The sequence below is a fragment of the Paramisgurnus dabryanus genome, chromosome 12 (genome assembly GCF_030506205.2).
Source record: "Paramisgurnus dabryanus chromosome 12, PD_genome_1.1, whole genome shotgun sequence".
NCBI lineage: Eukaryota > Metazoa > Chordata > Actinopteri > Cypriniformes > Cobitidae > Paramisgurnus > Paramisgurnus dabryanus.
In genome coordinates this window covers 21,034,480-21,049,966 of record NC_133348.1, presented here as the reverse complement: position 1 = coordinate 21,049,966, position 15,487 = coordinate 21,034,480, and the positions used below count along the sequence as shown (strand labels likewise).

General features: G+C 39.2%; 2 protein-coding genes across 5 annotated transcripts in view; one reads left to right on the top strand and one right to left on the bottom strand.

Moving 5' to 3' along the window:
* The window catches only part of lnx1 (ligand of numb-protein X 1), a 44,292-nt gene extending 42,614 nt beyond the window's left edge, over positions 1 to 1,678 (top strand). For all 4 annotated transcript variants that reach the window (XM_065257147.2, XM_065257146.2, XM_065257149.2 and 1 more), the window contains 2 exons: positions 97 to 255; positions 385 to 1,678. In XM_065257147.2, coding sequence (XP_065113219.1) covers positions 97 to 255; positions 385 to 520 — 295 coding nt within the window. In that variant the 3' untranslated portion in view covers positions 521 to 1,678. The remainder of the gene's footprint in view (positions 1 to 96; positions 256 to 384) is intronic.
* Positions 1,678 to 15,487, bottom strand: part of fip1l1a (FIP1 like 1a (S. cerevisiae)) — a 35,056-nt gene continuing 21,246 nt past the window's right edge. Inside the window, exons 12-15 of the mRNA XM_065257150.2 lie at positions 12,226 to 12,302; positions 10,118 to 10,295; positions 2,467 to 2,613; positions 1,678 to 2,262 (exon numbers count right to left, since the gene is read on the bottom strand). Of these exons, the coding sequence (XP_065113222.1) occupies positions 2,115 to 2,262; positions 2,467 to 2,613; positions 10,118 to 10,295; positions 12,226 to 12,302 (550 nt within the window). The 3' untranslated portion in view covers positions 1,678 to 2,114. The remainder of the gene's footprint in view (positions 2,263 to 2,466; positions 2,614 to 10,117; positions 10,296 to 12,225; positions 12,303 to 15,487) is intronic.

The window sequence follows — 15,487 nt, the reverse complement described above, 5'->3', positions numbered from 1 at the left end:
CACTGTTCCTCAGAATATGAACCTCATTTTATTTACCAGATATTCATAATCTCATTGTTAACCTTTTATGTATCGTGAATGTTCTGTCTATTCCAGGCACCTCTACTGCTGTAAAGACATTGTCCTTCGCAGGAGCACATCTGGCAGTCTGGGTTTCAGTATTGTGGGTGGACAAGAGGAACTCAACTGTAACCAGTCATTCTTTATACGCTCCATCGTAGAGGGCACCCCTGCTTATAATGACGGCAGAATACGGTACATACTTTAAAAAAATATCTCATGTATACTATTAAATATAGATGGCAGCAAGTACTCTATTAGTCTTAAAATACAATAATGACTCCATATACTAAAACTTGCTCTGTGTGGGTTTTTTTTAATAAGCTGTGGTGATATCCTGTTGGAAGTGAATGGGAAGAGCACCTGGGGAATGACACATACAGCTCTGGTACGTCTGCTTAAGGAGCTGAGAGGCCGGATCACTCTCACCATCGTTTCTTGGCCTGGCAGCCTGCTATAGGACTACTCTGCACGGGGGCGGGGCTTATAGCACTGACCCTACATTTAGGGGTGGAGCTTAAAACACAGACGATGACAACAAAAACTGTGGATTTTTGAATACACGACTTCCTTTGAAGGACAGAGCTGTCCTGGGAAGCAGTAAATAGCAGAGGCTTTGACAGACTCTACGCGAGGAGGCGGAGCTAATGATATGACCCTGCCCCCAAGAAGCACGGTTATCAGACTACAAAATTGGGAGGCGCTGTCACGATTGCCCCTTTGTCAATGAACAGGGCATAAGGATAACATCTGCAAATGAGATAAGTGCATGAGAGGAACAAACTGTCAATTACTGACAGAAGGCGGAGCTTGTTCTACTGTACTAAAGAGATGACAAAACACAATATTCAGGAGAATTGAGTCGTGTCTGTCGATAAACGAGTCAGAGATAGATGTATAAACATTATGGGCACTGTGCTATATGTAGTCCGATTGTCTGACTCTGTTGTTGGTTCATAGAGGTATAGAGAGGAGGCACTGTTGGATGAGAGATGCTTAGATGTGTAGGGTTCGAGCGGTGGATACACACGTTGCCAATTTCATTAGTTTTACATGTTAGTAAATGCATTGAAGACGCACATTCTTTACTATAAATGTTGGTGTCTGAAAAAAGAAAATTCAAGCACTTGTACTATGAGTAATATTACTTTGGTTTATTTCTGTTTCTATGGCTTTCAGATATCAGCTTTGTTTCTTGTTCTGAAAGTGGTCGATACTCTCCATCCGCTGGCATGGAGACACATTTGCCAAGTAGTTTTATCGATGGTGCGTTTCAGATGCTGTTGCGAACGAAAACAAACTATAGCGAGTAATAAAAAATAAAAGAATCGCAACTGAAATAAGAAATAAAAAGAAGAGCAATGTTCATAATCTATTTTAAAAATGGATGATAACTTATAATGCTTCAAATAATAATGTGATATTTTGGCGGCCTTGCTGATTTTATTTTTTACTATTGAGAGAAAAAAGTGTGAATGACGTGTGAAAGAAGAAGTGTGTGTGTGTGGGTCTCATTGTGGGTAAGATGCGTGATCTAGCAGCTCATGCTTTGGCTTGTGCAGTATACTGTATCTGTTGGTACCTTTTGTTCAATGATCAATAAAGTCATCTACAAGGACACTTGTGTGATGTTTCTTGGCGTGTAAATGTCAGTGCAAAAAAAGACCTCGAGAGAAGGTCGGAGCATTCACCACAATGAATCACACACATTCACCATATCATGTTTATAATATTTTGATTTAACAATTAACACTTGACACAACAAAAATACCATTCCATATTATCCAGCTATTTTAAATGAATAAATTAATAATATTTAAATTAAATATAATAATTTTCATAAATTAAAAATGATGCGCCCCTTGGGCCATTCTTTACTTTTCATAAAGAAATTTTTAGAAAACTAAATCTAAAAATGTAACATAAATTGGCTGGTGTTTGGCATTGGTTGGTCAAAAACGATTACCAGTTGGTCACTCCGCAGTTGGTCGCTCTGACTGGTGATCTTTTACCTCCTATTGGTCATCAAACAGGTTCACCAACTGGTCAAGGATTTATTCAGGGACCTCTGACTGGTTATCCTGATCCACACTGCACTCCTCGCTGGGTTCCCCGCTCTCTCGCTTATGTCTGGAGCGCTTGTGCCTGTGCCTCCTGTGGCTATCTGCGTCATCACTATAATGATGCCTCCTACTGCTGCCACTAATGAGAACATCAGAGGGAGGAAAGGACATTAAACTGCTAGAGTTCAACGGGTAAAAGTGTTAGAAATACAAAGATTGTGGGTTGATTTCAAGACTATAGGGACCTTTGTTTCTAAACACAATATACAGTAAATATTTGCATTTATGCATATGACAGACACTGCTGACTTAAGCCATTCATTCTGTTTTTAACACTGCATACCTGCGAGAGGATCGGTGAGGCTCACTCCTCTCTCTTTGTCTTTTCTCTCTACGTCTGTCACTCTCTCCTTCTCTTGCTGAGCTTTCCCGATACCTCTCTCTCCTGTAATGAGTGTGATCTCTGTGTCGAGACGGGCGCTCCTCTTCACTGCACATATTGGTAATGAAGGAAAATAATGCACATTGTCAAACATGATGTGTTCACTTTCGGGTGATTAATAATCTGATCGTCATACGCTGCCTTATCAAATTGCCTTACTCAGAATTACTTTGTTTTGAAGTGCACAGATCACATATTAATACTCTATGTAGAGCCTTAAGGGGACATGTCATGAAAATCTGGCTTTGCATGTTTAAGTGCTATAACTCGGTCCCCAGTGCTTCTATCAAAAAATTTGAAAAATATCAACCCAGTAACTTAGTTTTGGTAAACCATTTTCTGCAAGCATGTGAAAAAATTGGTAATTAAAATTTGGCTCCCCTTGTGATGTCAGGAGGGGATAATACCGCCCCTTAATCTGCACTATACATATCACTGCAATTTAGTGCAGAGATCAGCTCATTTGCATTTAAAAGGACACACCCAAAAATGGCACATTTTTGCTCCCACCTACACAGGGAACATTTTAACATGCTATATTAAATTATCTGTATGGCATTTTGAGCTAAAACTTCACATATGTACTCTGGGAACACCGAATATTTATTTGACATCTAAAAAAGTCTTGTGAAATGCCCCATTTAAAGGAACAGTTCACCCAAATATAAAAACATGAGCCCATTGTGACCCCTCTGGGGTCTTTACGTTTATTGTCCCCCTCGAAAATTTTTGACCTGCACTGATATTCACATGCTTTATTCAGTTGCTTAAAAACATTATAATGGGAAAAGTCTCATAATACTGTGTTCATAACAAACTGGGCTACAATATTATATAAGCAACATACATACATGTTTCTATTTTTGTCAAAAGGTTTTTTGAAAAAGCTAATTTTTTCACAAAGTCACTGATATAAGTCCACAAACCCATACTAAACATGTTTTAAACTTGATTTAGTAGTCTAGAGTTATTTCTTTAAAATAAAACGATACATTGATAAAAATTTCTAAGACACTTTTTGCTTAGAAAGCCAATATGCGATGTGTCGTGAATGCTCCTGAATAATCTGCGATTGACACCTGAAGAAACAAAGACTTGCATAATGAGCCACACAATGAGCCTTTTGAATGCTGTATAAATCATATATGGATGTCCAAAATCAGCAGAGAAGTCTAAGGGGGCGTGCACACCAAAGCTTTTACGCCCGCGGCCGGCATATGTTTCTAGTTGTTTCCAATGGAAACTGTGCTTTTTTCAAAAAAGCTTTTTTCCGCACTCAGCGCCAAGTGTTGAAAAACTTTGGGTGAAAAGCTCAGCTCATCAATGAGGCTGTTTACACTTGGCATTAACATGCGTTTTCGTCGATCGGATCACAAGTGGACGACGTTAATGCCAGGTGTAAACGGTGTTCAAAACGTTTTGAGCTCGTCCACTTTCGACCACATTCAACCACATCCAGAGGTAGTCGAAACCACTTTCGGTCGGATCGCTTTGGAGTTGCGGAACGCATATGTGGTTGAATGTGTTCGAACAGCCACAAGCGACCGCCTTCTCTCCGCCCATTTATCTAATCTGAGATACAAAACACAAGTTTTACGTCTTTTCTGACTTCTGGCACTATTTTTAGCCTTTCATTGATAAAACTAAAGCGGCTGATCTCCGTAGTTTCGTTTTGAAAGTGTGTGAAAGTTGCGAGATCCTATTTCATCAATTGCGCTGAAAATTCAGAGAAAGCTCTAACACTCTTGTGCAGCATGTTTACTTGCTAAACAAGCAGTGGACTCCGACATAAGTTTGCGTCCATATAAACTCATAATTACTCCCGCTCGCATTTGAATGACAGCAGAGAGACTCGCCCACCGTCTCACAGACCACCCCCTCACAGTATTCAGGACAGAAGCGGTCGAAAGTGGACAAAAGAGACGGATTTAAATACCAGGTGTAAACGCAAAGTGTCTCTCTCGTCCACTTGTGATCCGATCGATGAAAACACATCTTAATACCAAGTGTAAACAGCCCCAATGACACTTCTGACACGGCCATCCAATAACGGTGGAGGAGGGGAGGAACAAATGTAGAAACAACCAACCAGCACATCCTACAACGACTGATAAACAAAGCAGAAGTATCACAGCAACCAAAGCGCTCAGCTCAGCTAAAAAAACTAGCATGTGGCATCCACCAGACGTTTCAGCCACGTTTAAAGGTTTGGTGTGCACAGCCCCTTAGTCATAAAAAAAAGGTAGCGCATGTTGATAACATTGAATCTAGTTGTCATATGCATATTTTATTTTAATTACAAAAATATTCTTTTCCATGTGTGTGAACTACAGTATTCCATTAATCAAGTTTTGAAACGATTCTAAAATGCTTAAACTGTAGCGATTATGATGTTTTCCAAGACAAGAGTGCAAGTGCACAACGTGTTACTCATGATAAAAGAGAGACAGACTCCACACTGTGATAGCTCTGTATTTAGAGGCAGTTAAAAGCCCTTAGGTGATGTGATATAGATTAGTCCTGGAAACACTAATGACATGACCAGACAAAAGTGCTTTTAGTGGCAGTGGTACAGTAGGTGCAAGAAAGTATGTGCGCGATTGCTTCATGTTTCTTTTAGTTAAGCAACTGCCAGGTGTCCTTTCTTTGTGCGTTTCTCACTGTTAGTCAAGCAATCTCTATTTTACTGTCAGCAGTATGAACTGAAAGCCCAGCATGCAACTGTGCTAGTGTTGCAAATTCTTCTCTATCGACCTAATACATTTCAGAACCATGTACTTTGGGATTTGGGGTGTAAATGCACCATGAGCAAGACATCACGTGATTCTGAGTCTGTTAGTGTTTGTACTGTATGTGTCATGCCAGCTGGACTGAACACCAACACGTCATCTCTTTAAGCCATGGGAATGAGATCATATGGGACAACTGTTCACCAAATGTCCAACTAGTTGCATCTCCAGGCAGAAAAAGATGAGAGTAAGGTGGAAATAAATGAGCAAGCAAAATAAAATAGAATAGATAGAAAGGTAAAAGTCTCTTTGATCTTGTATAAACCTAGTATACTTAATTCTGTGTTGTATAAAAACTGTGATAAAGAACAGGTTTGTCAGAGTACACCATAGCAGAGAGGACTCTAGGGCTGAATAAAAATGTTGGTCAGTAGGCCCTACAGAATGAGCAACAGCACAGGCGCTAAGCTGCTAACATACTCTCAAAGCCCTGCCATGTGTGGATGTGTGTGATAACTTCAGTCCTAGTTTATGTAATGCCAGGCCAAAGTGTGTGTTTGTGTCCCAGCGGGCCCTGCAGTGAATCAGAGGCGCCATGCTGAGATTTGGCAGTCATTTTATTTAATGCGTGTTCAACCAAACCACTTTTCCTTTAAAAACAATCCCACGGCAGTTATACGCTGTGAGGCCTTAAAGGGATAGTTCGGCCAAAAATGATATTAAACCCATGATTTACTCACCCCCAAGCTGTCAGAGTTGCATATGTCCATCGTTTTTCAGACAAACACATTTTCGGATATTTTAGAAAATGTTTTAGATCTTTCAGTTGATTAAATGTGAAGTTACGGGGTCCACGACCTTCAAGTCCAAAAAAGTGCGTCCATCCTTCACAAATTAAATCCAAACGGCTCCAGGATGATAAACAAAGATCTTCTGAGGGTAATCCGCGCGGTGTTGTTGTAGAAATATCCATTTTTAAAACTTTATTAACGAAAATAAATACCTTCCGGTAGCGCCGCCATCTTAGTCGCGTCCGCATTCAGGATGAGAGCTTACGCAGCCTACGGAGGCTACTCTGCTGCTGCTCTGTGCCCCCGCCCTCCGAATTTGTCATACGTCACTAAGAAAAGTGCGTACACTACACTAATACTCTCTCCTGAATACAGAGGAGTCTAAGGCTTCAGTCACACCAAAAGCGCTTTAAACGCTTGCAAACGCAAGGCGCGACGCACTGCCTTTTTTAAAAAAAGAGCAGGGCGACGCGGCTTTTCATATTGCTAAGCAACCACCGAGTCAGCTGTCTTGTCAATCAAATATTGAAGCGTGAGCGCTCTTTTGCTGTTAACTGTCATATCAGCAGAAACTTTAAAAAGAGGACGCTTGCTCTGACCTTGTTTGAGGGTGAGAGGTGCACAAACACACAGGAGAGAGTGAGCGAGTGGTGTCCGGTTCTTCAAAGCAACTGTAAACTTCCCTCGCCACAACGTAAGGCCCGCCTCTCCCCTCATTCGATTGGACAATGGAAAGACACGAATGACGTCGGGCGCTTCTCCGCTCTCAGCGCTCCTTCAAAAACGCTGTGCGCGGCAGGCGGCAAAAAAACGCAAGGCGCTCGGCGCGCATAAACAGCGCGCAAACGCGCCCTGCCCATAGAATATCATTAAAAAAAGGCGCCTGCAACTGCCATAAACGCTATTGGTGTGACTGGCCCCTAAGATGGCGGCGCTACCGGAAAGTATTTATTTTCGTTAATAAAGTTTTAAAGGGATAGTTCGGCCAAAAACGATATTAAACCCATGATTTACTCACCCCCAAGCTGTCCGAGTTGCATATGTCCATCGTTTTTCAGACAAACACATTTTCGGATATTTTAGAAAATATTTTAGATCTTTCTGTTCATTAAATGTAATGTCACGGGGTCCAGCAATAGTCCACGACCTTCAAGTCCAAAAAAGTGCGTCCATCCTTCACAAATTAAATCCAAACGGCTCCAGGATGATAAACAAAGGTCTTCTGTGGGTAATCCGTGCGGTGTTGTTGTAGAAATATCCATATTTAAAATGTTATTAACGTTATAAACTACCTTCCGGTAGCGCCGCCATCTTAGACTCAGGAGAGAGTATTAGCGTAGTGTACGCACTTTTCTTAGTGACGTATGACAAATTCGGAGGGCGGGGGCACAGAGCAGCAGCAGAGAAACTCTGTACGCTGCGTAAGCTCTCATCCTGAATGCAGATCACTCCAAGATGGCGGCGCTACCGGAAGGTAGTTTATAACGTTAATAACATTTTAAATATATATATTTCTACAACAACACCGCACGGATTACCCACAGAAGACCTTTGTTTATCATCCTGGAGCCGTTTGGATTTAATTTGTGAAGGATGGACGCACTTTTTTGGACTTGAAGGTCGTGGACTATTGCTGGACCCCGTGACATTACATTTAATGAACAGAAAGATCTAAAATATTTTCTAAAATATCCGAAAATGTGTTTGTCTGAAAAACGATGGACATATGCAACTCGGACAGCTTGGGGGTGAGTAAATCATGGGTTTAATATCGTTTTTGGCCGAACTATCCCTTTAAATATGGGCATTTCTACAACAACACTGCGCGGATTACCCTCAGAAGACCTTTGTTTATCATCCTGGAGCCGTTTGGATTTAATTTGTGAAGGATGGACACACTTTTTTTGGACTTGAAGGTCGTGGACTATGGCTGGACCCCGTAACATTACATTTAATCAACTGAAAGATCTAAAACATTTATTAAGATATCCGAAAATGTGTTTGTCTGAAAAACGATGGACGTATGCAACTCAGACAGCTTGGGGGTGAGTAAATCATGGGTTTAATATCATTTTTGGCCGAACTATCCCTTTAAGCAGTTTGCAGCGAATTCTTGGAAAGATTTTTATTTTGCTTTGCTGAAAAAACAAAGCAGAAATTTTGACCTACACTGTAAACATTTAGGGCTATCAATGGATTTAAATAATGTATTTTGTGCATAACGTCTTGTAATTGTTTATTCTTCACACTAATATTAAAACAATCATGAACTGTCAAAACTGTACAAGCCTAAAGTCAGATGTCTCATTTCTATTAATAATATTTATTTTATTAATAGTATCAGTATTATTATTAAATGCAAATGTAATGCAATTAATAGTAGAGATACTATTTATAAAATAAATACTATTACATTTATGCATTTGGCAGACGCTTTTATCGAAAGTGACCTACAGTGCATTTAATCTATGGGTGCTTCTCAATTCTTATTTGTCCATGTTGCAAGACGCATGAGACAAAGCATTACGTGAAATAGGATATCCTTATTCCTCACTCTCTGAATAAAGTTCATTCTCTATCATCAAATTATCAAGCGCATTAAACAGGGTTCCCACACCTTAGTTAACTTCAAATTCAAGGACCTTTCAAGGACTTTCCAGGTCCAATACCCTCAAATTCAAGGACTAAATATGGGGACACATTTCAAGTTAAAGCAAGGTTACATCATGTTACCTTTTAAGATACATTGTTACAGTTCCCTTTCGAGGGAACTCGTGCCGCGTCACTGCGGTGACACTTTGGGGACGCTTCCGCGTCTGAATGTGTATATCAAATTCAACCAATGGTGAGGCTTAACAACAAAGACAGGGTGACGCGGGAGCCAGGAAGTATATCGCTATCTGAAATATTGAAAAAGACGGCGTTACAGGGACGCAGGAAGTATGGCAGGGAACAAAAGTTACATACGTAACCCGAGACGTTTTCATGTGTCAAACACAACTATGCAAAAAAAGCATTTTGGTATAAATCAACATTCGCATATAGAAAATACAAGCATTTAAAGCGATCAGTATAGCATGTGTGCTTGATATTATCCGACTCTACACAGGGAATAATATGGATTTTTTTCCAGAAAACTTCTTGCATAAAATAGATTGTAGGACGTAGGAGATGAGGAAGCATATTAAGAAGCACCCTATAGGTTAAATAAGTGTACTCCCTGGGGATCGACCCCTTGACCTTTGAGATGCTAACACAACAGTCTACCAATTGAGCTACAGGAACATTATCAGTTAAAAGCAACATATTTCTTATATGTGTGATAGACGGGGCATGGTAGTCATGCTGATGGTGCTAATGGGTTGTATAAGACAAAGTAAGGCATTACTGATAAGAGCCCTGTCATTGTGTGTGTGCATGAAATAACAAGAGAGATGGGTTTAAAGAGACAGTGTGTGTGACCTCATATTATGTGTGATGTGTCTGTGTGGTTCCCAGCTGTTCTTCTGGCCTGTTTTAATCTCAGTGCTCTCCTCTTGTGACCTTGTGTTGGATCTGCTGCCACCGCTGCAGAGCACAGTCAGAAGTTTTAATGCGTACAAATGTGTGTCAGCTCCAAGTGAATACAATATGGACTGGAGTCACATGCATGACAGTAGTTTCATATTAGATCTTATTTAGTATTGCCAGTTTGGGCTAATAATAGAAATATATGCATCATGTTGTGCTATCATGTTGTCAAACCCCTGCTTTCCTTGTTTTTGGAACATATAGCTGTCTTTATAAACATCTGTCTGTTAAGCAACTCTCTTTTCATCTATTCACTCTTTACTTTTTTCACCTCATCCTTTATTTTCCTCTTTTTCACTCTCTGTTAAACATATGCATTACATGGAGAGTTGCAGACCAGACCTTACATCTGCACTTATTGATCATTGATGGCTGGCTCTTATTCTCTTCCGCACAATAATCTATTGCTCATGAAGAAAGCGGGTTTCTTAAAATAACTCCCTGCTGTTGGTTGTATCTTACCTTCTGTGGTCCTGTGAGGAGGGACTCTGATCTCCTTCTCGGTATCGCTCTCTCTCGCGCTCTTTTTTATGGCCTTTCTCTCTTTCCCTTTCTTTTTGATGGCCGTAATAGTCCCATGGTTTACCACTGTTTAAAACACGGGGCCAAGAAGCCATGCTTGGTGCAGTTGGGTACACACCTGAAAAAGAGGAAAACAAACATGTTTTAAGTGTAGAATAGGCCTTAAATATTTAAAATGGCAAAATGACAATAGCTGAACTTTTAGCAAATATCCACATTTAAAATTGTTGTCGTTTTCTTTTGGGTAAATGTGAATCAAGAGATGACTCATCGGATGTGTCAAGTCAAATACTCTCTGAAATTCGATAAAAAAATTAAATCCCCCTATATTTCTTGAATCTGACCAGAGACAGTAAGCAGAAAAAACGGCAATTTCTTCTTAACAGGTTCTTTTAACAGTTTCTTTCCACAGAGATCAATCTGACATTTTACAAAAACTAATTGTATATCCATTGTCAAAAGACCTCCTGTCAGTTGGGTTGAAAGTTACAACAAAACTAAAAAGAAAATGGCATTTTAAATCTGACTCTAGGGCAATTGTACTTCATATTCAAAGGGCACATGTCGGAAAGGTAGCAGGATAACAGCTTGCTATTACTATGAGAATATATTGCTCTCCCTCTCTCTCTCTCAAACACACATGCACCAATTCAGTCACAGAAAACTCGTATTAACAATAACTGTTTTAACTTATTGACTCTGCCAAAATCATTACTACATAAAGAGGTTAACAAGGCCACAGTGTATCGTCTGACATGCTCATTTTTCTCGGTGTGTCCTTGTTAACCTCTGCCTGCAATAATGATGTGTGTTGGACGGAAGTGGAAACGCTTGCAGTGCATTTCTATGTTCATTGGCTGCAACTTTATCCCTTCAGTTCAACGTGTTGTGTGTGTTGATGATGAGAGGGTGTTGAGTATATTAACGCTTTGTATGCAGTTCCACTCTTTAACACACTGACACAGACCCAACACAGACTCACATTAACTCTTCAGAGTGCTGTGATATGTGAAGGGCGTGTGAATGTGTTAGGATGCCTGACAGTGTGTGGTTTGTTCGTACAAGCAAACTCTTTTGATTGGTTGCCCAGAGTTTTTGATGCTATGATTAGGATGGACCAATAGCAAGGTGCCAGATTAAATACAGTACGTATGGTGCTAAAGTCTTAGGCCACCACCACCAGACTTGTTTTTTTGGAAGTTTTAATGTCCATCCATATTTATTTTTCAATCTACTTTATTAAGATACAAACAGAAAATACAGGAAATATATATTTTTGTGTATATATAAATATGTAAAAAATAAAAATAATAATTTTTAGGACTTAATGTCTTCTTTAGGCATTGTCGTTGTTTAGTGTGTCCTCTCTTTGCTGTACATCTTGAGCGTTTTTGAGCAGAATGAAGTAAAAAGACTAATTTCTTTAAAATTAGAAATTAGGATTTAATTTTATTTAGGTTTAAGAGATCCTGCAGCTGCCTGCTATTGCTGAAGTGGAAGGGGAGTTTACCCTAAAAACTTGACACATCGGTTTACATTTTTATTCAGTTTTTAATACTACATACACATTTCCTGTATTTTCTGGATGTATTCTATTAAAGAGACTGAGAAATAATTATATATGATCACTATAGCATTGCAAAAACAACAAATTATCAATCCCAAAACTTAACCCTCAGAGGAAACTTTAGTTTATTTCAATAAAAGTACCATTTACTATATTTTTTAAGCAACTTTGTTTGCGGTACACATGATTTGTCCTCATAACCCATGCATGTCTACACATTATTATACACATTTGTAAACCACATATACCCAAACACACACACACAAATCAACCTTCAAATCCCATTACTGTACAAAGATGGTGATGATTCGATTTTTCTGACCAATGGTGATATGGTCTTAAACATGAGTGAATAAATATATTTACTACTACAGTATGTTGTATTTAAGACAATGTACTGTGGTGTATATCACTGAGGTGAATGTGATAAACACTACAAGCAAAATTAATTGATAGTTAGGCATAGATATGATATTCATACCTGGAGGAAAGGGGTATGGTGAAATAGAACGTCCATCACTGAACGGGGGAACTGAGCGTCCTCCACCCAAATGTCCACTATACAAATAAGGCACAATTACATGTTATTTTCCACACATAAGACTTTTGAACTCTAATACTTTCTCAGGTAAACCATAAGATCAAGTTTAATTAAGAAACACAAACTATTCTCATCTGAATCTCATTGGTTCTTGTCTCATGAAGAAACATGCATATGACAACTACTGTAGTCACGACACATGCAAGAATATTTATACTTACTATGCTGATCTGTATGTTTACATGGACATCCAACATAACACAATCACTACATAAGCAAACATATAGTTTCACTTTAGAAGACACATATTAACCCACTGGACTAATTTGGATTCTTTGAGTAATGATGTGCTTTTTGGAGCTTTACATAGAAGAAGATATCATGACTGCATTCTAATAGAAATTGTGGTTAATTGAAAAAAGGAGGTCACATACATCTGGGTTTGCATGAGTGTGAGTAAATTATGAGACAATATTTGGATCAACTATTCCTTTAATTAAAAAAAAAAAAACATGTAATTTGCTCCAAGCTCCCTGGGATCAGCAAACCCCTATACTTTTAACTAACAACAGAACGAGGAAAAGAGAGAGCATATAACTAGAAAAGAAAAATAGAAACAGAAAGGGCAGGCAGAAATTTTTCAATGATAAACAGACTCCTCTCTTTCAGAGCTCGATTTCCTCACTGTTTTATGTTACTGGCATAAACTCAATGTGCAGCATGCGCTCGCTAATCTGCCAGCAGTGTGTGTGACTGTTCGTATGTGTCTAACAGCAGATCCAATACTGGCAAACAAGCCATCGCTGATCCGTAAATCCTGGCTGACCGCCCTGCTTCCAGGGCATTCTGCAATGTGTGTGTGTGTGTAACAGAGAAATCACATCCAACAGACCTCTATGTGGTCAGGTGCTGTTTAAGATGAGTGCACTGATTCTAATAATATCTCTGGAAGAGATGCTGCTGTTCTGCTTCTCTCTCTCTCTCTCTCTCTCTCTCTCTCTCTCTCTCTCTCTCTCTCTCTCTCTCTCTCTCTCTCATTTCCTCTACATTCACTGTTAAAATTAAAGATGCTTCATGATGCCATAGAAGAACATTTTTTGCTGAGCGGTTCCATAAAGAACCTTTAACATCCAAAAAACCTTTTGGTTTCAAAAAAGGTTCTTTGCAGTAAAAATGGGTTTTTTATATTATAAAACTGTATAAAATATTTTTTTTCTTCTATGAATCCTCTAACTGAATGGTTCTTAAACATCGCTGTGAAGAAACTTTTTTAAGTGTGTTGCACGCTGTTCTCGGTTTTTACATTTCAAATTCAGCCAGATTTTTTATCCTCTTATTCTTGATTTATTATTCTTGTCTCTGTGAACACACAATAATGTTATTAATAAAGGTTATTAAAATGTTCTTTTATCTGCTTGTACACTCTTTAACAAAAGCTTGCAAAAATGGTAATCGTCTGGCATATGGTTCCATATAGAAACTTTTCTGTTGCACCAACAGTTCAAAAGGTACAGATTATTAGTTAAAGCGATAGTTCACCCAAAAAGTTACCCCATGATTTATTCACCCTCAAGCCATCATCGATGTATATGATTATCTTTATTCAGACAAACACAATCAGAGTTATACTAAAAAATTTTCTGGCTGTTCCAAGCTTTATAATGGTAATAAATGGGGCTTCTGATTTGAAGTCCAAAAAAAAAGTAATCCACATGGCTTCAGGTGGTAAATAGAGGCCTTCTAATAACAAACGATTCAATTTTATAAGAAAAATTATTAATAAAAATATGACCAATAATAATAAAATATAATAACAAAATAATAACATATAAATAATAAAATATTTAAAACATATAATTAAACAAATAATTAGCTTCCGGTAATGATCAACGCTTGTTCAAAGAGAGTGTGCTTCCAGCGTATGACGTAGCGTACGAGACATACTCAATCTCTGGTTTAAACTAACAGGACTGGGCAAAAAATCCTCAATATCCTCTAATATCTATATCCTATTTCCTGACATTTTGTTTGCATTCATCAATACGCCAATAGGTCTCGTAAGCTACATCCCAAGTCATATGCTGAAACGCGATCTCATGTGAACACGTGTCTGCATAAAGATAATCATACAATGAGGATGGCCTGCATTCACACCGGCCGCGCAAGAGGCAGCAAAAATGTGCTATTTGCGCGTAGTTGGACGCTTGAACATTTTGAGTTTACTCACTTCATTCATGCGTGAAAGCCGTGCGTAAAATTCTAGTCATTCGAGACATACACACGAAAATTTGCATCATGGGAGGGGCTTCTGCGACTCCGCTTGCTCCTGATTGGTTAACGCGGCGCCAATATCCGCCAAAGTTCAGATTTTTCAACTCATGTGTTTCCCACGGCAACGCGCTAATCGCACCATCCACGCTGCATGATCCGCGCCATTTGCAACGCAGGATGCCTATTCGCGTCTTTGCCTTGACTTAACATGTAAATCCCTCACGCTTGCCGCCTCTTCCGCGTCTTGTGTGAATGCCACATCAGTCATTTTCATTTTTGGGTGAACTATCCCTTTAAGAAAGAAACGGTTCTTTTAACAACCTTTCCTTAAAAGGTTCTTTGGAGAACCAAAAATGGCATTGCAACAAAGAAGCCTTTCAGATCCTTTATTTTTAAAAGTGTAGTGGAGACGACAACAGGAGATAAGAGGAGGAATTTATGATAATTGATGTTAGATGATCCACAATTGCAGTTTTATCTAACCCCTGGGGCGAGTCTTATTAGCGACTGCCTCATTAAGACAGCTAATCGCTGCAGAATTCGGCCCTAATGACCTCACCTTAATGGCTGTGCACAGACTCCGCCCCTCCGATGGGCTCTACCGCATCACTCTGGTGAATATAAGCATCAACAACATAATTATTACTGATATTCCACAACATGCGCTGAGGGAACGCGCTGACATATTTTCTAAACTAATAAAACTCTATGCAGGATGTGGTTGGCAAATCTCAAGACATCTAATCAAACCATGCGCTGAGGTGGGAATTCACCAAGAATGAATACAGCTGATAGCGCTGTTTATTTGTACCCCTCATGAAAGAAATTATGCAAATAATGTAAGACCGCATAGTGATTGCTCGATGCATGGCACAATTCCCCAATTTGCGACCGGTTCTGAGTGCTGGGTTGTGGAAGATGCGTCAGACTA